Raw genomic sequence first — 26,226 nt, 5'->3', positions numbered from 1 at the left:
GTCTGAGTGTTTGAGCTCTGATAATAAAATTCAGATATAATCCATTAAAAATGTTATGAAGAAATACTGGGGTTTTTTCTGCCTCGGGTGACAGACCTGAGTCTTAAGATAATCAGTTAAAATATTAAGCAGAATTTGAAGAAATTTATTCTTTTTTTTTTAAAACATGGGTAACAGGAGTTATGTAAGACAAAGTTAATCATACTATATTAAAATCAATAGGAAATTGGCAAACTGCTAAATTACTAATCTAGAATAGATGATCCAAATGTTGTGTTTATTTGCTTATGTATTTTTTCATATGTAGGCTTTTAAATGGAAACTAGCACATCATGTTTGGAGTAATTCTTTCTGATGACCAGGGTTGCAGCCTGTTGTAGACAGGTGGGGGATGGTCTCTTTTCCCAGGCAACCACCAACAAAATAAGAGGACACAGTCTCAAGCTGCCCCAGGAGTAGTTTAGGCTTGAGGTGAGGAGAAAGTTCTTCACAGAGGTATTAGCCATTGGAATGTGCTGCCCAGGGAGGTGGTGGAGTCACCGTCCCTGGAGATGTTCAAAAAAGGATTGGACGTGGCACTTGAAGCTATGGTTTAGTTAGTCATGAGGTGTTGGATATTAGGTAATAGGTTGGACTTGATGATCTCTGTGGTCTTTTCCAACCTTGTTGATTCCTTTAGTCTGTGATTCAATGTTACTTGTTTTGTGATGTTGACTATTTCTACTGAAGAACTATCCTAAAATACAAAAGCTAGGCAAGATATCCCATGGGTTTGTGTGGATATAGATGACCACCATCAGCCTGGGTCAGTGTTTCATGCAGTGTAAATACAGGACAGTGCAGCTCTGTGGCATCCCTGCATGAGTACCCAGGCTGGCTCCTCACTCACTACATTGTTCAGTAGGTCTAGGTGTCAAAAGAGTGTTCAGGGAACAAAGGAGCTATGTCTGTTATTTCCTACCCTTTCTGTCCTCAACAAACAGGGAGAAATGCCCTTACAGGTTGGTGCAACCCTCTTTCAAGCTTCTTTCTGTGGGGAGCAAAGGTCTTACTGGCCTTGGGAGACCAGAGAGCAATAAATCCAACTACTGCAGTGAAATAACCTAGAAAACCCTAAGGGTGTTTAGGTGTTAAGACTAGAATGTGAGTCTTCCCAGGTGTCTTGTAAATGCAGTGGAACAGAGATGCTCTTGCAGAGGACATTTTCCTTGATGCAGATTTCCTGTACTGGGGGATTTTTCCATTGAGGGTTCCCATCTTTAGGGAGAAAAGCATGAGGCTCAGGGAAGTATGAGAGGAGGAACAGATTTTCTCTGTTGGTTTTTTTTTTGTTGTTGTTGTTGTTGGGTGTTGGTTTGTTTGTTTTTTTTTTTTGTCTTGGTGTTTTATTCAGGGGTGTCCTCTACATGAGTCACCATTATCACTATACTCCAATTGGTAAATTATATATACAGGTATAGGTATATATGTATCTGTATGTAGGATTTTCAGTGTGATCTCAAATACCAACTGTATTAATAAGCTTCAAAATGTAAAGCATGACAGTAGAGCTGCTCATGATAACAAAGAGAAATCTCTGTAATAGCATTTCTTAGCAGTTGTTAGTAGTGGTGATATCATTGCTGAATTAGTGCAAGGGAAGGTGTTTTCAGTCCTTTTGGGGATAATAAATTCTGTGACGTCTAATGTAGGAGAACAGAAGTAAGCAAAGCTGAAAACCACAAAAGGCCCTTAATTGTGTCCTAAAATGGTTAATACTGGTCACAAGGCAATTCTACAATTAGTCCAATGTTTCCAAACAGCATATGTGGGACCTTTGTTGCACCAAATGCAGTAATGGAAAAATAAGTCTGAAAGTTGAAATGACTGGAGAAAAAAAATTTAAAAGGCACCCTAAGACCCTAAGGATTAAAATGAAATAGCCTGCATGTTGGGTAAGAACAAAATGTTCAGACATCCTGGATGTTCATTTTATGCAGTAAGCTTCATGGTATTTTTTCCAAGGCCTTAGTTAGCTAGATCTAGGTGATACTGCAAGTTGCTTAGCAAGGCAGTTTTTGTACCTTTTTCAAAGATGAGACAAAATAAGTTCTAACAATAATAGGAGTGGCAAGGAAACTTTGTAATGGGGTTGTACATGTTCTTTATGCTGATTTCCAGTGCTTGGTGATTTGGGTTGTAGTTTATATTTCTGTATACAAATTTAGCAGGTGTTCAGCTAGAATAGAGTAGAATTAACCAGGTTGGGAAAGACCTATGAGATCATCAAGTCCAGCCTAATCACCCAAAGACCATCTAATCAACTAAACCATGGCACTAAGTGCCTCATCCAGTGTCCTCTTAAACATCACCAGTGGCAGTGACTCCACCACCTCTCTGGGCACCCCATTCCAATGGCCAATCACTCTTTCTATGAAGAACTTCTTCCCAGCATCCAGCCTAAACATCCCCTGGCACAAATTGAGACTGTGTCCTGTGTTCTGGTGCTGGTTGCCTGAGAGAAGACACCAAGCAACCCCAGCTCCCTCAGCCTCTCCTCATAGGGCTTGTGCTCCAAACCCCTCACCAACTTCGTTGCCCTTCTCTGATGCATTCCAGCAACTCAACGTCTTTCCTAAACTGAGGGGCCCAGAACTGGACACAGGACTCCAGCTGTGGCCTAACCAGTGCTAAGTACAGGGGCAGAATGACTTCCCTTCTCCTGCTGGCCACACTATTTCTGATACAGGCCAGGATGCCACTGGCCTTCTTGGCTACCTGAGCACACTGCTGGCTCATGTTCAGCCAGCTATCGACCAGTACCCCAAGTCCCTTCCTGCCTGGCTGCTCTCCAGCCACTCTGTGCCCAGTCTGTAGCACTGCATGGGGTTGTTGTGGCCAATGTGTAGAACCCGGCACTTGGACGTGTTAAATCTCCTTCCCTTGGACTCTGCCCGTCTGTCCAGCCTGTCAAGGTCCCTCTGCAGAGCTCAACACCTGCCCCCAGCTTGGTGTCATCTGCAGATTTACTGATGATGGACTCAATACCCTCATCCTTTTCTCTTAGTTTCCTGATGGTGGTTTAAGTCCATGGCACATATAAACAATATCAGTGTATGTGTGTTTAAGTCATCAGGTGAAGATACAAGTGTAGTAAATATCCATATGACAGTAGCCTTCAGCTGGTTATGTAAGAGCCAGTCTCCGTGTGAATCCTTTGTAAACTGAAAAGATGCCAAACCTACTGATTTCTCTCTAGCTTGCTTTTCCAAAAAGAGCACATTAACCAACATCACTGATTTTCTCCTACAAAAAATAAATTCAAGAATGTGCAATTCAGACTGGTATAATGTGCTGTTTGCTGATAACAAAGAGACGTCCATATTCTCAGTGCCAGGAGTACAGACAGACAAAACTTAAACTTACATTTATTTTGATTTAGAAGATATATAAGGAAATGTTCATGAGTCCTTTTGCTGTTTCAGGCATAAAACCAAAATGTGTGATGTCTGATAAAACAGGGAATAATACTTGAAATAAACTAAAATCCATATGAACCACAGCTGTTGTGTTTCTGCCATCTTTACCAGACATTTGTCTCTCCATCTTGGCTGTCTGTTGGATTTATGCCTCCTAAACCCTGCTCTTATGGTTGTGACACACTGCCATTTAACTTAATTCAGCCACAATATGACAGGAAAAACTAAGTGCAATGTTGGATCCACTGAAAGCAATACAAAACTCCTACAGAGTTCTGGGACACAAAGATTTCCCTAAATTACCTGAAGGTAATCTTCTGAAGAAGCTTTGTACGTTTTAAGAAAGGAGCTTTTGAAAACGAAGATGAAGTGGGGCAGGTGTTGAGTGTTACATTAGTTGGTGCTGCATTTGTACACAGAAACAGTGCATTTGGTAGTGAAACTGCTGAGTAGCGTGTGGCTGAGGTAGAAGATTGCTTAAGAGCTTCAAGCATGTTAGTTCTGCATCCATCACTGTCATACGTCATCTATATCTATTAATGTATGCATGTATGTGTACACAAACATACAGAAATGATCTCACTTGTGTTAGTATGTTATATCAAGCACTAGAGAACAAATTATACCCTGTTTTCCCATTTTAAGAGTTGTACTTGGATAGAAAGATTCAACATTGCACTAATAGCATAACATTCTCCTTGTAGCTGTCAGGGAAATACTGGAAGGGCAGATAATTGTTTTATAATTGTACTCCAGAAGGCAAGAATCAGTAATCACTGAGGTGCAATGGGAAGACAAATCAACTGAGAGGAGAAGTAAAAGGTTTGAAAGGAAGGTGTTGGAGAGACCTGACTGATGTAAAGAGAATTTAACCTGTGATTACAATCTCCTTTCCTTCTGAAAATAATGATGTACTTTGTTAGTTGTTTTGTTTTGGCTTTCAGACTTAACGTCCACTGTATTGCTATTGTGATACAATGAACTCTGTATAGTTCTTTAAGAAAATCAATTAAGCTTTTAAAATATGAATAATATTTATCATTGTTTCTCCTCATGTGAGACGCTGAGACACTATAATCTCAGGGTAAAGAGGGTAAGTACTATATGTGGGAAGTTATATAGGGGAAATACATGGTTATCACATGCTGGCTCACAAGAAAGGGTGTAGCAACCCCAGAGAGGGTTCCTTTCTACTGTGCAGCCACTCTTCTTCCCTACAGCCAGTAGAAAGCTAGGAACAAGCCATAGTGTCCATGTCTCCTGCTGCTCACTAATAAACTGTTCTGAAGTCATTGTGTGAGAGAGCAGGGTAAGTGCTTGCTCTTGTACAGGGTATAGTTGGAATATTTAACATGAGGCATGTTAAAAAAAAAAGTGAGGAAATCTCATTATTTAATTTTAATGTGTCCAGAAATAGAAGTCAGATGTTAGCTGGTCAATCATAAAGGATTTCCTGGGATGGTAGTGATTCGGGGTGGGTGGGGCGGGGGTTTGTTGTTGTTGTTTTTCCTTGCATTTAGCAGAGAAAGTTACAACATTTTGATGTCTGGAAAACATGTGAATAACCTAGAAATGACTATTACTTGTTCTGGGCATTAGAGGAGAGAAGGCTGTGTTTGGCAGGTTGATTTACCAAAAAAATGGCAGTTGTTTATGGTTGCATCTGGGGTTGGGAGTATTAGAGTAAGGTCCAGGCAGATACACTAGCCAAGTGACAGGGTCATTTGGGCAGGTGATGAATTGTCCAGAGTAATTTCAAAATTGTACTTCAGGGAACACTGCATGGTAGAGAGTTGAGTAAGTGCTACTCCACATTCAGTAGGCTTTCTGAAAACTGCCTGCAGCCCATGAGGAGAGGCTGAGGGAGCTGGGATTGTTTAGTCTGGAGAAGAGGAGGCTCAGGGGTGACCTCATTGCCCTCTACAACTACCTGAAAGGTGGTTGTAGCCAGGAAGGGGTTGGTCTCTTCTCCCAGGCAACCAGCACCAGAACAAGGAGACACAGTCTCAAGCTGCGCCAGGGGAGGTTTAGACTCGAGGTGAGGAGAAAGTTCTTCACTGAGCGAGTCATTCATCATTGGAATGGGCTGCCCAGGGAGGTGGTGGAGTCACTGTCCCTGGAGGTGTTCAAGAGGAGATTGGACGTGGCACTTGGTGCCATGGTCTAGTCATGTGGTCTGTGGAGACATGTTGGACTCAATGATCCTCGAGGTCTCTTCCAACCCTAGTTATACTGTGATACTGTTTTTGCCCTCATCAGGGCAAGGACTGGGTTGGCAAATAGTTTTCTTAGCTGTGTTAAATCATGTTTTCTCCTTCATTCTTTCCTACCCTTTTCCACTCTTCAAGTGGTGCACACATGCACACTCCACAGACACACAGCATTTACACATCTGGATAAGTAAAATAGAATAGAATAGAATAAACCAGGTTGGAAGAGACCTTCAAGATCACAGATAAAATGGTATCTGACTTTCAGGATGTTTTTTTGGGAGCTCCTCTAATTTAATTTTCACTGCCTCTTCAGACTAAGAAGGGCTGATGAGTAAGAGGCTTTGCCCACACAAATGAAGGCACAAATGGGTCATACCCATACAAGTGCTTCAAGACATCCCAATTCTTCATGTAAAAGGCTCAGCTTACATGCCTGATTGTGTCACCTGAGCAAATTTAGTCAACTGGAAGAAAAATGACAAAAACTGAAGTCCTGTCATTATTACTGTATTAGATGATGTCAGAAGAAAAGGATGAGGAAGCAGCAGCCTGTCACCCTGATGGCAGTAGGCCAGTGCTCCTCCCAGCCTTTGTTACTGCTCCCAGCACTTACTGCCTTTGTTACCAGGGACATGATACATGTTAATTTTTTCATCCATGTTGACTGTGTTGGGAGCACTGTCACTCAATGCTCCTTGTGCACCACCTTAACAGTGTGCAGTCTTACTGAGCCCATTTCCATGCATGCTGAGTTAGTTTTTTGTGTGCCGGTGTTAAAGGAATATATTTTTAATTTATAAATGATATGGCAAATATTAATATGAATAACCTTTTATTAATATGAGAAATTGCCAAAACATATTAGATAGGTTTGATGTACAGTTAGAAGATGTATTTACAATGGGATGTATAGTATTCAGGCAACTATAACAATGTTAACAATTTAATGCAAAATGAAAGGAATATCAGAAAGAGATTCAATGCCCAGGAGTGAAATGGTGCTCAACCTCATTGGGGGAAACTTGACAAGAACTGTTGAGCCAAAGAAGCAATGAATTAATTACTCACAGCTGGTTCCACCCAAGTGGGGAGTACTGCTGCTGTATAGCTGTTGAGGCTTTGGGGCGCTCTCATGCACCAGGCACAGCAGGTTGCTGGAAGGAATGCCACGTGGTCCCGTGCTGGTCGGGCTTCAGCGGACAGCTGAGGAAACTGAGACACGGCAAAATCCTAGTTGCAAGGGGAAGCAGGCTTGGCTCTGGCTCCAAGTCCTGTGGCTTCTCTTGTAGCTTATGGTGTGTATGCTCATGGCTTTATCCCAGGCACTGGACCAGGCACTCGAGGCGATGCAACTCAAGGCAACTTTAAGCCAGACACGTCCACGCAGATTCAAGCAAGGCAAGTTTAAGCAAGGTGACTAGAGATCGGCCTGTACATATATCTTGCCTGAGGTTCAATTGGGCCAATAAAGCAACTGAAGCCAGCACCTAATGAAAAGGGGTTCTGCCAGGCTGTGGCCCTAAAAGGCAGAAACGTAGGCCTGGTCAGGCAGGAGCAGTGGCCAGTACACATGCCCTTACCCCAGATACAGTTGTTTGCCAGATACGCACGGTCCTGTCCCCTTTGTTCCTTTTCCCGCATTACCCTGGCTTTCTGCAGGAAGGAGTGGGGAGAGGGGGACCATGAGGGTCTGTCTGTGTTTGTGCTAGGGCTCATTTGGCCCTACCATGATAACTGGTTCTGATTGCCCTTCTCTCTCCTGTTGTCTCTGTGGTTTTTTTTTTCTTTTCCTGGAATATTACTTCTAGCATGTGCAAACTAGGCCTTTGAAAACACTCAAAGCACCTAGTGCTTAACTGGTGCTGCCAAACTCAATGATAAAAATAACTCTCCATTTCACTGTCACTCTGTAATTGCGTAAATACTGTTCTTGCTATTCGGTCTCCATCACAGCACTGCAAACTGCAGCACCGAGAGCACCCAAGGCAAACATTTTCAAGATTTAGCTTTCTGAAAACAAAGGATTTTTGTAATTTAAAACTAGTAAAAGTAGGATGTTTGAAACATAATCACAAATTTGCAAACTCTTGCAATATTACTGTAGGCCTTACAGTATTGCTTTATGTCCCATTTCCTGGAGTTGTTACTGTTTCTTTTCATATAGCGATGTGTAACCTTCCACCAGTATCTGAGGGAAGTTTGATAGGCATAAGAATATGAACAACACAAAGTGTATTTTTAAAACAATGGGAAGTGGTATAGGGTCACGTAAATCACATTACATTGCCTTGTAGTTGGCAGTGGTAGTTGAAGTACTAACCTTTTAGTGGAAGCCACTGTGAAAGAAGATGGACAGAGTAAGCTTTCTCTAAATTAAGGAACTTTTTCTGCATGTATTTCAGATGTAATGTTCATATTTTCTGTGGAAGTGTATAAAAAAACTAAAGAAGGATAAGGCGCAGGGACAGGGTATAGAAAGAACATTTGCAATGGGTGGACTGACAAGGATGCACTGGGGAGCAAGAATAAGAGATAGCACAGAAACCAGAGGGAAATCCTGGTCTGCTTACTGAAAGTAAATTCCTTTCCTCCAGCTGTTTAGTATGAGAAGAACCTGCATTTAAAAACCACGAGTGGGTCAAAATTTCTACACCAAATCATAATTGCTTATGAGCCGCAAAGTGAAAGTAAGAATACTCTAAAAAATATCACATGACACTCCTTTAGCAATCTTTCTGTTGTTCTAAATGTGACCTATATATAGAAAGCAGAAATGTAAGATATTGGGATGTTAGATCTGCACAAAATAAGGGCTAGACAGAAAGCGACTGACAAGGAGAAGGAGCAGTAAATTGCAGCCTGTATTGCGGAGAAACGCCCTCAAACAACAACAAGAAAGATCTGCATCTTTTCACAACAATATAAAGGAACTGAAGATAAAACTATTACATATCCCAAAGGATATGCCCTAACATTTTCCTTCTGTTGAGGGAAGAATTAAAAAAAAAACCCAAAAACGGCAGTGGTACGTGAGATGATTCAAAAAGTGGCATATTTACTTAAAGTTCTTAGCATCAAGTTTTGCTTCACTCTGTGTCCTCTTCATAGGCTGCCAATCTTATCTTAAAAAAAAAAAAAAGAGAGTGAAGAGTAAAAGGCTTCCTGAAGCTCTCTTGATAACAGATAAAATTCTGTAACTTTTGCTTTTGTAAATTGTAGGCTGTAAAAAAGCAGTATAATTTACTGAGCTTCCAACACTGGTGTGAGAGTAGGATATTGGGTGAAAGAGCATTAATTAGTTCATTAATATACTCAAAAACTAATGGGGAAAAAAATCAATCCAGGCACAACGTCTCAACAGCTCTTCGTTGTTAATGGATAATGCATTAAAACACGGAGTCTAAATCTGATTGTATATGGAAACACCAAAAATGTTACCAGTGAGAAGCGTTATTTTAAATAGTATTTTGGAAACAGGCCAAGCAATGAATACAAAAAGGACTGTACAACAGCATTTCTGTATTCTATGGTTCTTCTTTTCTGATATTACTTGTATGCCTTTTTTGTTTTAATTTTGTCTCCCACTTTTTTTTGTTGGCTATCCTTCAAGATCTGTGGAGACTTTTGTATATTCAGAATTGTGTGCAAATTATGTTGTCTGTATGCAAGCATACGGTCCCTTTTCACAGTGATGATCGTCATGTATTTACGAAATGCTGAACACAGTTACAAAATGAGAATAATTTAGCGTCTGCAATTTCTGCTTGTAGTAGCTTTATGGACTAAATGAAGTATATGTAACATTTTACGAGAGAGGCCACTGTATGCCAGTCTCCCAAGTAATTCTTTATACTGGCAATGTATTTCTGAGTACATGAAATTTTGATCAAGCAACTGAATTCTTTATTTCTAGTGGCAATTTTTGAGTCGAGTTATTAAGACTGCGATTCTTTACGCCTGACCAAGTATTGAGTTCTTTTTGGTATTCAACTTATAAAAACCTCAGAGAGGTCTTCTGTGTGATTTTGAGTGACAGTAAGATTTTAACCATAGATTTCATCCGCACTTCCCAGAAAAACTTTTCTGGAATACCAGTCACTTAGCAATATAATTTTAAAACTCATTTGTCAATGTAATGAGACATTGACTTAGACCTCAAATCATTGATAGGTAAATACAATAGTAATTTATCCACGTATATACATTGAAATGTTGTTTCTTAGATTTTTATGTGTGTAGGGAAGGTGTGGACCCCCTCAGAAAGGAAACTGGTGAAATGGTCACAAGTCATGTGGAAAAGGCTGAGGTTCTCAATGACTTCTTTACCTCAGTCTTCACTGCAAGGGCCTCTAGCCACATTCCTGGAGTTCTGGAAGACAATGGCAGGGACCAAGAGGAAGAACTGCCCATCATAAGTGAAGATCAGGTTCGTGATCACCTGAAGAACCTGAAAGTGTTCAAGTCCACGGGACCCGATGGGTACCATGAGTACACCCATGAGTACTGAGAGAACTGGCAGATGAGGTTGCTAAACCCCTCTCTATTATATTCCAAAAGTCATGGCAGTCTGGGGAAGTCCCCACAGACTGGAAAAGGGGAAACATTACTCCCATTTTCAAAAAGGGTAGGAAGGAAGAACCAGGGAACTCCAGGCCAGTCAGTCTCACCTCTGTGCCTGGAAAGATCATGGAGCAGATCCTCCTGGAGGCACTACTGACACAGAAGAATAGTGAAGAGGTGATTTGGAACAGTCAGTATGGCTTCACCAAGGGCAAATCCTGCCTGACAAACCTGGTGGCCTTCTATGAACAGGTGACAACATTAATAGATGAGGGGCGAGCAACTGATGTCGTTTACCTGGACCTGAGCAAAGCCTTCGACACTGTCCCACACCACATCCTGGTCTCCAAACTGGTGACACATGGGTTTGATGGGTGGACCACTAGATGGATACAGAACTGGCTTGATGGCCTCACCCAAAGAGTGGCAGTCAATGGGTCCATGTCCCAGTGGAGGCCAGTGACAAGCGAAGTCCCTCAGGGATCAGTCCTGGGACCAGGCTTGTTCAGCATCTTTGTGGGTGACATGGACAGTGGCATTGAGTGCACCCTCAGCAAGTTTGCTGATGACACCAAGCTGTGTGGTGCAGCAGACATGCTGGAGGGAAGGGATGGCATCCAGAGGGACCTTGACAGGCTGGAGAGGTGGGCACAAGCCAACCTCATGAGGTTCAACAAGACCAAGTGCAGGGTCCTGCAGCTGGGTCGAGGCAATCCCAGGCACAAATACAGGCTGGGCAGTGACTGGTTGCAGAGCACCCTTGAGGAGAGAGACTTGGGGGTGCTGGTGGATGAGAAGCTCAACATGAGCTCTCAATATGCACTTGCAGCCCAGAAAGCAAATCAGATCCTAGGCTGCATCAAGGGAAGTGTGGCCAGCAGGTCAAGGGAGGATTCTCCCCCTCTATTCAGCTCTGGTGAGACTCCACCTGTAGTACTATGTCCAGTTCTGGAGCCCCTATTAGAAGAGGGATATGGATGTGCTGGAACGTGTCCAGAGAAGGGCCACGAGGATGATCAGAGGGCTGGAGCACCTCTCCTATGAGGACAGACTGAAGGAGCTGGGGCTATTCAGTCTGCAGAAGAGAGGGCTCTGAGGTGACCTAATTGTGGCCTTCCAGTATCTGAAGGAGGCCTACAAGAAGGCTGGGGAGGGACTTCTTAGGATATCAGGTAGTGATAGGACTAGGGGGAATGGAATGAAGCTGGAGGTGGGAAGATTCAGGCTGGACATGAGGAGGAATTTCTTCCCCATGAGAGTGGTGAAGCCCTGGAATGGGTTGTCCAGGGAGGTGGTTGAGGCCCCATCCCTGGAGGTGTTTAAGAGCAGGCTGGATGAGGCTCTGGCCAGCCTGATCTAGTGTGGGGTGTCCCTACCCATGGCAGGGGGGTTGGAACTAAATGATCCTTGTGGTCCCATCCAACCCTGACTGATACAATGATACTATGAACATGATATATGAATGACTTCATCATATTTGCTGTTACCAAGATTTTCAAAGAATAAATGAATTTTCTGAGTTTTGGGCTTTAAGCATCCAGAAGATGAAGAATTCTGACTTTCACATAGTATTGTACACAGGCTATAGAAGCTGATACTAATTCTTAAAACTGTGGTCAGGTATCTGACTTCGTGCTCTTGCATTTGAAATGTTGTAAGCACTGATACTTTTTAGGATTTATATTGTTCACTTTGCTGCAGGAGTCCTTGCCTTGGCCTTTCTCTGGGTAGATGAATGATGGTGTATGCTTACCTTTTTTCTCATGTCGCTGCCAGAGTACCTCTGTACCTTAACATGAAAAACAGTTCCTCTTGCTCAGCTACTAAGAAAAATCATACCATTCCAGGCCATTCAGAGACTCTGTGTATCTTCAAACTTCCTTCTCTGTAAGATACAAATAATTATGGAAGATAAAATAAACATTCCTTCTAGTTCAGCTGCACCCTCTTGAATTCTCCAGCGTGAGTTCAGAGGTACTGTCACTTGAGATACTGGTCCATCAAGAAGCTTGATTGGAACAGTGCTGAAATGGAAATTCTTCAAACTGACAAAACTCTCAATCTTTGTTCTTATGCAGTTCAAATATTTGGCAGGATGATGGCATTGCTTTTTTGTGTCTGACAGCTGTGAACTGGGTTGTTGTTTTTTTGTTGTACATTCATATTTTAATTAGTTAATGAAGATAAAAGCATAGTCTAATAGCTACTTGCTCTCATTGATCTAAGTAATAAATGAGACCTCCACCTCTGCAAAAAGACAGTAAAAATTAGCACTGTACTTTCTGAGATCTTGAGGTTTGTAATTTTTGACTTGTTTTCTTCATTATAGCAATGAAGTGATTGCTTCTCTCAATTCAGATGTGAAAACAGGTCACACACATTATTAATCACAGTAGAATAATAAAAGCACACATTTTGGCAGTGACATCATGCCCTCTGTGTAAGTATTATATTAGCATGACATTGGCCAGTTTAAAGTAGAAAGTATACATTGCAGAATTTATATATAGTACATAAGTAGTATTTCCTGCTTATATGTGACCTTTCCAGGGCTTGCCTATATCTTCCTTCAGCAAACACGTTTATTAATGCTTTCGGGATTGACGTGGATGTGCACTGCCCCATTTATGTAATTGTGCTCTTTTTTTCAGTTCTCAAAGGCTAACTTGCATTTGTACATGCCTTGAATTGGATTAAATGGGACTTCTGTTATAAAACCTAATGTCATATTGACTAAATCTATAAAATAACAATTTTTAAAGGTCACACAAAGTAGGCCATTCTCAGCTCTTTTTCTTTTTTTTTTAGTATGTTTGATTAAAAATAGTTTGTTCTGTTTATTGAATCACTGGTGTTTTCCCTTGAGGGCCAGCTAAAGCTGAAGCAGATCTTTGCATTTGTCACCAGTTTAAGGTCACAAACACAACTAGATTAAATAGTGCTGTCTAACTTTCCTCACTACAGAATTCTCAATGATGAATTACTTATCATAAAATCAAATGCACGTGAGGACTCGGTTGAGTGTAAAATGGTACCCGAGATCATAGCCAGGTATTTCAATCAATGTGCATTCACATGTACTTGTGCAGAAATATCCAGTGTAACCTGTAACTCCCAGAGAAATTGTTTTTTGTGTGGGACCCAGAGTATCCCAAGTGATACTGGTGAAGAATGTGTTTTTTAAATCCATTTGTAGAATATGAAATGGTTGAATTAAAAGCCTTGATTGCCTTTTTGTTGTTTAAATTAGACTGAGAGACAAATGCTTAAGAAGAGGGTTTATGCTCTTCTTCCCCTTTTTTATATTATTTCCGAGGGAGCTTTGTTAAAAACCATGTCTTAAAAGTGAACATTTAGCTCGTGTGGGAAAATTTGGATCCTATGGTTTATAATCTTCGTCTAGTTGGTGCTCAGAGGGATAAATCTAATAATTCTGGACTGACCCAGAGATTGTACCAAAAAATCCCTTGGCATTTTTATAACTGTTACTTTGCCTTGCAATCTAACCTGAAATTCCAGTGTTGTCCTTGATACAGCTTTCAGCATACTTTCCAAAGCCTCCCTGTGTGAGTGCAGCTCTTTCTGTCTCCCTATTATGTATATTTAATAATGCAGACTCCATGCGGCTCACTAGGTACAAGTGTCATTTTGTATTGCCCAAAGTATGATGCAAATCCTAATTTGAAGATCAAACCAAAGCTAGCTTTCTGATACAATGTATCTTTAGTACTTTTGAGGGGTGTAAGAGAAGAGGTGTCAGGAGGAACTCAGTGACGCAAGATTGAAAAGAAGATGCAAGATTCTAGGAAGTCCTGAGGCTTCCCCCCCCCCCCCATGTAAAAAACACACAAAACACACAAAAACCCCTAAACAAACAACCCAGAAAACCAAACAACCCAGCAAACAAATATCAACAAATATTTTTTATAAACTGAACTCTAAAAAATCAAACTGAGCTAAAAGTCTGAACTGAACAAATATTGCATGCCAATTATCAGAAGGCAGAAGAGCTAACCTATGCATTCCATACAACTGTTCAACAGATTTTGTGTTTAGTTAAATTGTGTGTGCACTATTAGCTTAATATGACAGCCCTCCCATTATAAATAGAATAGAATAGAATTAACCAAGTTGGAAAAGACCTCCAAGATCACTGAGTCCAACCTATCATCCAACACTATCCAATCAACTAAACAGTAGCACCAAATGCCTCATCCAGTCTCCTCTTAAACACCGCCAGTGACAGTGACTCCACCACTTCCCTGGGCAGCCCATTCGAATGGCAAATCACTCTTTCTGGGAAGAACTTCTTCCTAACATCCAGCCTAAACCTCCCCTGGTGCAGCTTGAGACTGTGTCCTCTTGTTCTGGTGCTGGGTGCCTGGGAGAAGTGACCAACCCCCTCCTGGCTACAGCCTCCCTTTAGGTAGTTGTAGACAGCAATAAGGTCTCCCCTGAGCCTCCTGTTCTCCAGGCTAAGCAACCCCAGCTCCCTCAGCCTCTCCTCAATGGGATGAAGAATGGTCCTGCTTCACATGTGGGAATATATAGAGTGCTTAATTAAATGTGAGTGAAAACTGAGATAAAAAATATGAACTCAGACTTCTTCATCAATTTCTTACTCTCTCTAAGCAATGTTTTTTCAGAATATTGGAAACAGTCTGTGATTACATTTCAGCCATTGTCAGAGACCCTGTAAGTTCTTCAGGCAAAGGTTTCCAGGGTATTGAGAAAAGGTTCTGATAAAATTTTTGGAAGAAATCATGAGTACTCAGAACAGAACTGAGTTCATAAACTAAATTTACTATTAAACATTATTTTGAAGTATTTAGAAACTGTAAAAAAAGCCACTATAGCTGGCCCGGCCTAAACAAACTTGATAGTAATAAAAAGCATCATGCCTATGTGAAATGACATAATACGCAATAAAGACAGATATCTAGTAAGTCTTTCCTATTATGTGAAATAAAAATGTGGAAAGAGCTAGTTCTCAAGGAAATTCTAGGGTGTTTTTTTTCTCAGTTGCCATAATCTCATATGACTGTCATGATTTTTTATTAATTGCTTTGTCCAAAATTAGCCCTTCTTGCTGATTGAAGTGAACATTAAAGTGTGAAATTAGGAGTCTAAATAAAGTGGCCAGATTTTCAAATGTGTTTTACAGCTGCAATTCCCACTTACTTGCATGGTATTTTTGAATGGTGTTTAATGCTTACCAGGCTACTTATATTTAACTACCTGAGTAGATTTAGGAGCCTAACACTATGTGTGTGCACGTGTTTGAGTTATTTTGGTTACAAATATTATCTTAAGACATCTATTCAAACAGAGAGGTTTGACCACATATCTGTTACTGCACAGTCAAGGTATATTGATTTGTGGTCTTCTATAATTCTTCCTATCCCACTAGAGGACCAACTGATAGACAAGCCACCATCTGCTGAAATGAGTGTCACTAGCTTCCTGTCTTCCAGTTCCTCTCTTAACAAAACATACTTTTCACAACTCATAGGAGCTTTAATAAGGTTTAATTCATTATTAGTACAGGAATAATACTTTGTGGTTGCGAAAAGAAAATGCTGTGAAAATATCTTACCTTAATGCTTTGGTCTGAATGTGTCATGATCAATTCCTGAATGGAATAATACAAAATACTTACCTGCAATATAAAACTTCAGTCCATAGGGGAGTTTGGCTATTAGTTTCTTAAAAAACACAGCCTTATGCCCCCATACTTCCAAACATAAATATGTCAGCACACAACCATGAATAAATATTACTGTTCTCTTAGAAGAACATATTTCCATGATCAGTTCCTTTAAGGAGAAAAAAGCCTTAATTTTTATTTGCTGGAGACAGAAGATGAAGAGGTGTTTAAAAGGTGGAGGTTTTCCAACATTTGCTTAAGATTTTTCTTATGACTTTATTTTCTTTAATGCAGAGTTATTGCATCTAATGGAACAGTCTACATAAATATTACACTCTATAAGCAAAAGAACATAGAATCAGAACGGGTTGTCATAATGTTACCATGTTAAGCAATCCAGGTAATACCCAGAAAAAGTTTGTGCGTTTTTAGTAATACTGACCCTGAATGTTTAGCTGCAGAGCAGGGAGGTCATTCTGCCCCTGTACTCAGCACTGGTTAGGCCACACCTTGAGTACTGTGTCCAGTTCTGGGCCCCTCAGTTTAGGAAAGATGTTGAGTTGCTGGAACATGTCCAGAGAAGGCAACAAAGCTGGTAAGGCGTTTGAAGCACAAGCCCTTTAAGGAGAGGCTGAGGGAGCTGGGGTTGCTTAGCCTGGAGAAGAGCAGGCTCAGGGGAGACCTTCCTGCTGTGTACAACTACCTGAATGGAGGTCGTAGCCAGGGGGGGCTTGGTCTCTTCTTGTAGGCAGGGAGCACCAGAACAAGAGGACACAGTCTCAAGCTGCACCAGGGGAGGTTTAGGCTGGATGTTAGGAAGAAGTTCTTCCCAGAAAGAGTGATTGGCCATTGGAAGGGGCTGCCCAGGGAGGTGGTGGAGTCACCATCACTGGCAGTGTTTAAGAAGGGACTGGATGAGGCACTTGGTGCCATGATTAGATAGTGTTGGGTTGGACTCAATGATCTTGAAGGTGTTTTCCATCCTGGTTAATTCTATTCTATTCTATTCTATTCTATTCTATTCTATTCTATTCTATTCTATTCCATTCCATTCCATTCCATTCCATTCCATTCCATTCCATTCCATTCCATTCCATTCCATTCTGTTCTATCTAGGCAAGACTTTGAAAATACTGAAATAAATACCTTGGCAAATCTATCAACTTTTTTTTTTTTTTTTTTAAGAACCCCTGAAATGTAAATTTGACAACATGAAACACTCTGAAGTCTTGGAAATTCTATATCAAGATAGGAATTTTGCAGATAACCTCTGTAATCTGAACTGATGCCCCCAAATGGGTTCCATCCAATTGAAAGTCCCATAGAATTATCATTGTTTATGCAGCTAAATGTGTAATGGTATTAATTTGCTGTTTATTTGTACTTACTGTTATAAGTAGGAATGTGGTGGGCTGAAAATTCCCCCCCACATAAAATTGCTAGACCAGCTCAGTTGGAAGCAAATGAAGCTGTGTTTACAAGTGAAACAACAATCTAAAATGAAATGCAATGAATATGTACAAAATAGACAATATTTACAATATTTACAGGTATTTGCAATTTATAAACATCACTAGAACCCCCTGGTAAAAAAGCAGGGGCCTACTAATAGTTTCCCCATTCCCTGCTCCCTACCCCCCTGTACATTATAGAGGAGAAAAAAGAGCAGAGAGTTGTTTGTTAGTACTTAGCCACAACAAAGCCATTCAGACAGGTCAGCAAAAGCCAGCAGATGCACCAGCCAGAGCAGAGGAAGCAAAAAGAGAGAAAGTTTGTTTACATACCTAAGTTTTATGTTTGTTATTGGTCCAATGGAATTATTTAGAGCTTATAATTATTTTTCTTTTTGCATCCAATAGTGATTTCTTTACTTTCTAATACTTTCTGTTCAAGAGCTGTGGAAAATCTTCCAGGCACAGCCTGAAACTACCACAAGGAGATAGATGGTATTTGGATAAGAAATGAAGTTTTGAATAATGTTACCAGCATCTGTTTTCAATGTCTATCAAATGGGGATTTGGGATACGTCGTCTTAAAATGTCCTAGACTGAAAAGGGATTTTACACATGCAGTTAATGTCTGAAGTATGCTTCTACTGTGCACATTTTGCATCTTGTGACTCAAAACGTATATCATCATTTCAAATAAGGACAAACTCCCACTAAGAGAAAATTATGTTGAAAGGCAGTGTGGCACACCCTCTGTATTTGCACTTGCACGCATTTACAACATGAGTACTTAATGCCTGCTTTTAGTTTAGGTATGTTAAAGCTAGAATAAAAAAGTTTTCCATCTTTCAAATGTGAAACTTAAAAATGCAAGCTGTCATGTGCCAGTATCACAGAATCACAGAATGGCAGGATTTGGAAGGGACCTCTCAAGACCAACTAGTCCAAATCCACTGCTAAAGCAGATTCAGCTAGATCAGGTTGCACAGGAACATGTGTCTCTCTCCAGAGAAGGAGACTCCACAAACTCCCTGGCCAGCCATATTCCAATGCTCTGCCACCCTCTAAGCTGATCTTCATGTTCAGACAGAACTCCTGTATTCTAGTTTGTGCTGTTTGTGCCTTCTATTACTGGGTGTCCCTGAAAAGAGTCAGGCTCCATCATCTTGACACATATCCTTTAGACACATATCTTCTCATCTCCAGGCTAAATGGCTTCGGGTCTCTCAGCCTTTCCTCATAAGACTGATGCTCCAGCCCTCTTATCATTCATGGAGATACTTGTGTACCACATGCAGTGTGGTGTTTTCATCATTAAAGCCTCTGAATCCTTTGTTTACCAGTACATTTTAATATTTTCTACTTAAAATTCTGTTAAATATCAACTGGACATTCTTGATCTAAATGAAACTCCTGTGTAGTGATAATTATGTGTAGTAAAATGTAACAGATTTATCCTCAGTTGACTGAATTGTGTAATAACAATAAACCTGTGTTTATATTTTGGAAGTGTTTTAAAACCAATATAGCAGGAATGTCAAAATACAGCATTTTTCTCTATACTATTTGGCAGCTGCTGCTGTTTATGCTAATTCTGTCCAACATGGCAAATGTAAAATGTCTGTGTTGTTTTTGAGAGTATATGTGTGATTTGCTGTAAGACACCTATCAGATACAAACTTTTTTTTCTAAGACTAGAGAGATATTTTGAAATCAAAATGATCATATTAGTTTGACATAAACTTAATAGTACAGATGTGGCAGCCACAGAATTCTCAGTATTTTACAAAACTTCCAGTAATTAGGAGCAATGAACTACCTTTTTGTCTTTTTTGTTGTTGGTGGTGGTGAACTGGTGTGTTTTTTATATATATATAAAATTACTTCTGTATTTTCTTCACTCAGATTTTGGTGCTTTTAAAAAGTTAAGAAATATGAAGGTGAATCTTCTGTGAATGAGTCATTGAATTTGCATCTTCCACAACTTTGTATTTACACACCAAGTTCACTGCATTTACAAAGCCTTTCTTAATTTGTGAGACTTTCTTCAACTGAAAGGAGCTGAAAGAAATTGTAGGCTTTAAGAAATTACTTTAGTTGGTGAATTTATATCCAAAATACTCCTGTTTCAGCTCCTTACATTGCACTGCCATGTATCCCAGAGTCAGGTGTGAGACCACACCTCTCTGCCCCAATAATCATGCCCAAATTTATGGTCTTTGCTGGGAAATCAGCTTTTTTAGAATTTCATCATGGTACTTCTTTGCCTTTAACCTTCCTGATGAGAATTGTATCTCTGATTTGCACCACTTATCTCACCTGTAACTTTTGCCCACAGATTTTCCACATGACATATGATTTGGCGAGTGCTGTGGTGAGAATCTTTAATCTGATTGGAATGATGCTTCTGCTGTGCCACTGGGATGGTTGTCTTCAATTTTTAGTACCACTGCTCCAGGATTTCCCACCAGATTGCTGGGTGTCCCTAAACGGTATGGTTGTAAGTATTGTTCATTTTTCATTGTGCTTTCTAAACATTTTACTAAACAGTTAGCTTTAGACTTAAGTGTAAAAGGACATCTAGTAGTACACTGCCCTGCAATTTTTCATAATTACTTTTGAGTTGCTAATGAACTAAAGTTTGTTTTGTAGCCCTCATTACCAATAAATTATATTGACTATTTATCAATATATGAGCCAGAAAATACTTGCATTTTAAAGGTAATTTAAATTTATTAACCCTCCTTCCCCCCCCTAAAAAAACAAACACCAAAGGGAATTTGGAAACATTCACCAGTATTTTCAGTTTAGACTGTAGTTTTAGAATGGTGTAAATAACTTCTGAGTCATGTCTTGATCCCTTTACCAAGTTGTTCCAAATTCAACTTTCTAAGTAGAATAAAAGATTTACTTCCATGATACTTTAGTGTATGTGAGCAGACTGTTCAAGGAGGGAATGTGGCTGTGCCTTATTTATAAGGTAGAATAATGTTCTGGTTGCTTGACATGTGCCTTAAAGATTAATAGGTTTGAAAATTTAAGTAGTTTCCATCAAGTCAGATAATGAAGTAACACAGAGAATATTTTTATAGGAATTAGACTGAAAACATTTTGGTAATATGCCTATGCCAAAAAGAAAAAAATCTCCAAGATAATCCTTTGATGGCCATCTCAAAAAAACAAAAGTCTTTCCATTTTCTACCCTCTTAGAATCCTTTAAACAGCACCTCTAAGGTAGCTGGGCATCGTAGCAGTATTTGTTCCTTTACAAGCATGATACTGCACATTACTGTGGGAGCTTGTTGACTAAGGCTGTCAGTCATACAGACAAGTATTTGCAGTCATCAAGCAACATCTTTAATGATAAGCAGCATGTTTGCTGACACTTCATTGTGCAGCTTTCCTAAAAAAAACTGTGACATATCTTCATAAATGGGATTGCTATAATAAAAGTAGGTCACCAGAATGCTGACTGGCAAGTCTATATGTTCTGCTGCATTCTGGGTTCTGCTTTTTAATGTCTTCCATTTGCTTTTACAAAGGGTGCATTTTCACCCAGCCTATTAAAAATCTGCATGAAAACCATAACTACTGAGTGAAAGGAAGCCTTAGATTATACTGAATAGAAGTATTTCACTTTTAAAGAACACTGAAATATTAAATTCTCTCTCTTCAATTAGAATAGATACATTTTAATCAAAGAAGACTGTTCACATTTGCATGTGCTCAAGGAGACTATTCTTCCTGCCTCCCCACACAGAGTTATTTTTATGGAATAAATACTCTCTCCTTAGAGGCCACATAGTCTTGGAGAGATCCTTTTTGAAAGTTGCATCATCTGTTGCTTTCCAGGCTTTGGAAGTGAATTCTTCAGCACTGAATACAGACAAACTGTCATGGAATATTAATCCTTGGAAGCATTAGAGGGAGTAGAAAGGTGATGATGGTAATGGTGATGATGATTATATGCTTTGGTGCTCTATTCAGAGTCTTAACCAATTGCTGACTTTGGAATTCAGAAGGGCTTCGTGTTCCTGATACTGCCAGAGCTTTGTGAAGGGGGGGGTACCTTACTCCCCTGTTATGCTATAGCATGTAAAAATGTAATGTACTCTGAATTTTAAAACTTCAGTTGCTGGAATGACTGCAGCTAGTACTGGGATTTGTACTCAAATGCTGTTGAGACTGATAGTCAAATAAGAATCATACTGTTTCTTCTGCCCTTAAATTATTTGTGAAATGGTAGTGATGATCATAGCAATTGGACAATTTTGTCAGTAAAAGGAGGTCTTTACCAAGACCCAGCTAATGCACTATTTTGTCAAAGCATTCCTTTCTACTATTAGTAGACTAGTGGATAAAGATAACTCCCTGCATCTACATGCATTTGGAGTTTTGCTCAAATTTCTGAGTCAAGTATTTCTGAAATACAACTGCTCTAAGAAAGGCAAAATTTGCCTATATGTGAGCATTTACTGGGTTTCAGGCTGTGGCTCTAACACATTTCTCAAAATGACATTGTTACAGGGGCTTATTCATGATGATCGTTGGCTCAAAAACTTTCTGTATGCTCAGCCATAAAAAGTAAATCCAGCATGCAGTGGTAAACTAGAGCATTTGCTGATAACCTGATGCTGGAGGAAGTAAAGATTCCATGAGGATGGCATACTGTCTCCTCAACTGACACAGCATAGCGTACTCTTCCAGCCCATACTTCCCTTCTGTCTTGAACATTAGTTGTTTCAGACTGCTTCTTTTAAAAGCTTTGTCCCAAAAGCTCTTCATTCTGTAGGAGCTGATAGAGGAAAGTATTCAAATTCCACAGGCATACTCATGGTTATACTTTATGAATATGGTTAAGAACAGTTACGTAGGTGCGTCACAAAGGAATAGGATAATGAAATCAAGCTGTTTTGCTTACTGCCTCTCAGAAAAATATGATAGAATGCAATTAAAGCAAAACAAGGAGGTTGGAATTTTTGTCCTTAAAAGGAAGATAATGTCATAGTGCATCATAAAGCAGCTGTGAAGCCAAGAGACCAAGAGGAAGCTGCCTCAAGCTGCACCAGGATAGGTTTAGGCTAGACATTGGGAAATTAATTTTTTTTGCTGAAAGAGCAGTCAAGCATTGAAACAGGCTGCCCAAGGAGGTGATTGAGTTACCATCCAAGGATGCGTTTAAAGGTCGTTTAGATATGATGCTTGGTAATACGGTTTAATGGTGAACTTCGCAGTGTATGAGTAATTGTTGGACCTGATGATCTCAAGAGTCTTTTCCAGCCTGAATTATTATATGATTCTCTGTGGAAGGGAATAAGATCACTGCACCAATTTACAGCCAAAGTGCTTCAGCAAAAATATTAATACCATATTCAGGTATATTACTATTATTGTTATTATTATTATTATTATCATCATCATCATCATCATCATCATCATCCCATATTTAGTCTGTCCTCTCAGATTCCCCTTCTTGTCCAGTACCTAACACTTGCTGTGCAATGAAAGCCAGAGCTGGCATCTTCCTTTTAATTTTTCTAAACATGATCCCGCTTGCCCACTACTGTATCTTTACTAACATTTGATTTCACCAATTTTATTAACGCTGAATTACTACTGACAGGCAGGTTCTTTTGCTCTTCCAGAGCATTGCATTTCTTTTAAGAAAACCAGTAAGTACCAAGTGTAAGCAACAACTTTCTTTAAGCTATGATCCAACCAATCCATTACAAAATAACAGCCAATTATTTCTGTGAGGGCAAATAGAATAGAATAGAATAGAATAGAATAGAATAGAATAGAATAGAATAGAATAGAATAGAATAGGATAGAATAGAATAGAATAAACCAGGTTGGAAGAGACCTTCAAGATCATCATGTCCAACCTATCATCCAACACCACCCAGTCAACTAAACCATGCAACCAAGCATCCTGTCAAGCCTCGCCCTGAACACCCCCAGTGACAGCGACCCCACCAGCTCCTCAGGCAGCCCATTCCAATGGGCAATCACTCTCTCTGTGTAAAACTTCCTCCTAACCTCCAGCCTAAACCTCCCCTGGCGCAGCCTGAGATATGTCTCAGATGCCATTTCTAGGGGGTTTGATACAAGGATTGTGAGTTTCCTACCTATCAAAGAACATTTCTGAAGAAGTTTCACAGACTTTCCTAATGATGCTGCATAATTTCTCCTTGGCTCATTAAGACTACTGTTTGCAGCTCCTTGTATGACTTATCCTCAGCTTTCTCATCTGCATTACTTCAGACTAGTGTACTTCCATAATGACTCATAGACCAAGTATCTTTATCATACCTCAGAGTCTGAGTCAATAGCTCTTTAGAAAATTAGGAGTAAAACCTACAGCTGAAACCAGGGGAAGAAAACAGAAGAATAGAAAACTGCAATGATCTGTAGTCAGTTTGTGCAAAGTGAAATTGTGCATTTTGCATCTGGTTTCACCTGCTGTGAATGAAAAAAAAAAAATATCCCCAAAACAACAAACCAACTGATAAACAGAGTCCTGTATAGCTCGCATAGAGTACAGAGTTTCTAGGCAAGTAGAGCCGAGACAACATTTTTGCCATCTGGTCATCTAATCTAAGCATGGCTGCCTGCAATAAAGCATCCCTTGCAGTAGATGATTAGGGTTTGTTGTATTGGAAATCTGTTCTGGTTTTTCACATCACCTATGACAAGGACTCAAAAGGATGTTAATCCTTGATGTAACAATATCTGCATATATTTGCCATAATTGATTGTATGATTTGGTCTTTTAAGCAAAGTATCTACTTGGCATTTCCAGGTTTCTTATGTATAATATTCCCTTAGTGAGATAAAAGTCCAGGAGAGAGGTACAGAATTTAACTTGAAGGGCGAGTTTTTTAAAAGCCAAGAGGAACTGTCAAGGTTTTGGAAAAGGTTTGCCTTGCTGCCATTTCTTCTGGCAGTCCACTGATGTTTGCTCAGCAAGAGCCTTTTAGATATTCTTACTTTGCTTTGGCTTTTCCTTACTGTCCTTGCAGTTAGATTGTTTGCAGCTCTTGGGGTTTTTCAGATTTTGGGTTTGGTGAAGTGGGATTTTGCATTATATTAAATTCCCTTTGTGCTACATTGTTTCCACAGGGAAAGCAGACATTAGGCTTCAGATCTTCATCTCTGACAGTATCAGCATTGCTACGAAAATTATTTGGGAATTTCTGATGGAGAGCCTAAAAGTCCTTCTCATTATGAAATGAATGATTTATGAACACTTGATAGGGAAATACAGAAATGTAGGAGAGTGTGAGGATTTATAATGTTCTAAGAAGTACGCAATCATGTGTAATATGTGCAAAAACTTTTTAGCGTTAACACACAGAAATTTAATTCTAATTCTCAACATTTCTTAGTAATAAATGTCATTTTCAATTGGACAATTAGGTTCACTTTTCAATAAGCTCTCCAATTTACTCAGTGGAGCTCAAGATATGCTTTGTAGTCATTTGATGTGTTAGTTAGCAGTGGTATTTTCTCCTTTCTGATTACACATCAGCTTAGCACCTTGTTTCCTAAAACTGGCCATTAGGGTAGCCAGTATTCTCATGAGATTCTTCTGCATTCAACCATTATGTGATAATTATAATTTACAGCTTCACTGATGCTTTTGAGTAGCTTTTTATTATATGGAAAGATACTGTAAAGCCACATTTAAAGCATTAAATTCCTCTGAATTCAATTGCAGGCAGTGCTAAGCAATAAATGCTTATGTAAATAAATCCCACAGTCTTAAATTGGGTCCTTAGAAAACAGGGAATGTGTGGAAATCATTTGATTAGTAGAAGCACAGGAGACAATCCAGTGGAGAGCCACAAGGATAATTAGGGTACTTGTGCACCTCCCCTATGAAGAGAAACTGAGATCCCTGGGGCTGTTTAGTCTTAAGAAAACTGGGAGGGGATCTCATCAGTGTGTATAAATATCTGAGGGGTGGGTGTCAGGTGGAGGGGGCCAATCTCTTTTTGGTAGTGCATAATAGTAAGACAAAGAACAGTGGGTACAAGTTTGAACATAACAAGATTTCACCTCAATGTAATGGGTTGGGGCAGGTCCCCTCCCCACCACAGGCAGAAATAACGACTCAGGCAAACGGATTGCAAAAGTGATGAAAGTTTAAATAGAAAGCAGTGAATGTTACAGAACACCCAAAGCGCAGTGACAAAGAAAGATCCCATCCCCACCTGAGGGTGCATGCAAAACCCCCAGGGCTCTTTCCTTCCCTCTCCGAGACTTGGTAACTGGGGGAGAGATCTCCCAGCCATGGGCCTGATTAGGCCCAAGGCCACAGGGGGATGGGCAGTCTCAGGCCTGGCCAGCTGAGACTAGCCCAGCAGAGGGAGGGGGAAGAAGGAGCCCTGGGGGTTTTGCATGCACCCTCAGGTGGGGATGGGATCTTTCTTTGTCACTGCGCTTTGGGTGTTCTGTAACATTCACTGCTTTCTATTTAAACTTTCATCACTTTTGCAATCCGTTTGCCTGAGTCGTTATTTCTGCCTGTGGTGGGGAGGGGACCTGCCCCAACCCATTACACTCAACAAGAGGGGAAACTTCTTTACAGTGAGGGTGATGAAGCACTAGAATAGGCTGCACAGAGAGTTTGTAGAGTCGCGTTCTCTGGAGACTTTCAAAACCTGTCTAGATGCATTCCTGTGTGGACTACCCTAAGTTATCCTGCTATGGCAGGGGCTTGAATCCAGTTATCTATTGAGATCCCTTCCAAACTCTAATGTATTGTGGTACTGTCATACTGTGATAAGGTATACTACTGCTCTGACATACTTTGTATTCATCTGTTTATATATGTCTGTTTAGTTATAGCAGTGCTGCTAGGAACAGATGAAAGATTGAAATTACCTACCAAAGGT

The 26,226-nt window shown here is 40.1% G+C and overlaps 1 protein-coding gene across 1 annotated transcript in view; it reads left to right on the top strand.

The window, feature by feature from the left end:
* The window catches only part of HCN1 (hyperpolarization activated cyclic nucleotide gated potassium channel 1), a 219,261-nt gene that overhangs the window by 94,860 nt on the left and 98,175 nt on the right, over positions 1 to 26,226 (top strand). Inside the window, exon 3 of the mRNA XM_054178730.1 lies at positions 19,665 to 19,826. Within this exon, the coding sequence (XP_054034705.1) occupies positions 19,665 to 19,826 (162 nt within the window). The remainder of the gene's footprint in view (positions 1 to 19,664; positions 19,827 to 26,226) is intronic.

The sequence above is a fragment of the Dryobates pubescens genome, chromosome Z, assembly GCF_014839835.1.
Source record: "Dryobates pubescens isolate bDryPub1 chromosome Z, bDryPub1.pri, whole genome shotgun sequence".
Classification (NCBI taxonomy): Eukaryota; Metazoa; Chordata; class Aves; order Piciformes; family Picidae; genus Dryobates; species Dryobates pubescens.
The sequence above is the reverse complement of the archived record's forward strand: the minus strand, read 5'-3'. Positions and strand labels throughout refer to the sequence as shown.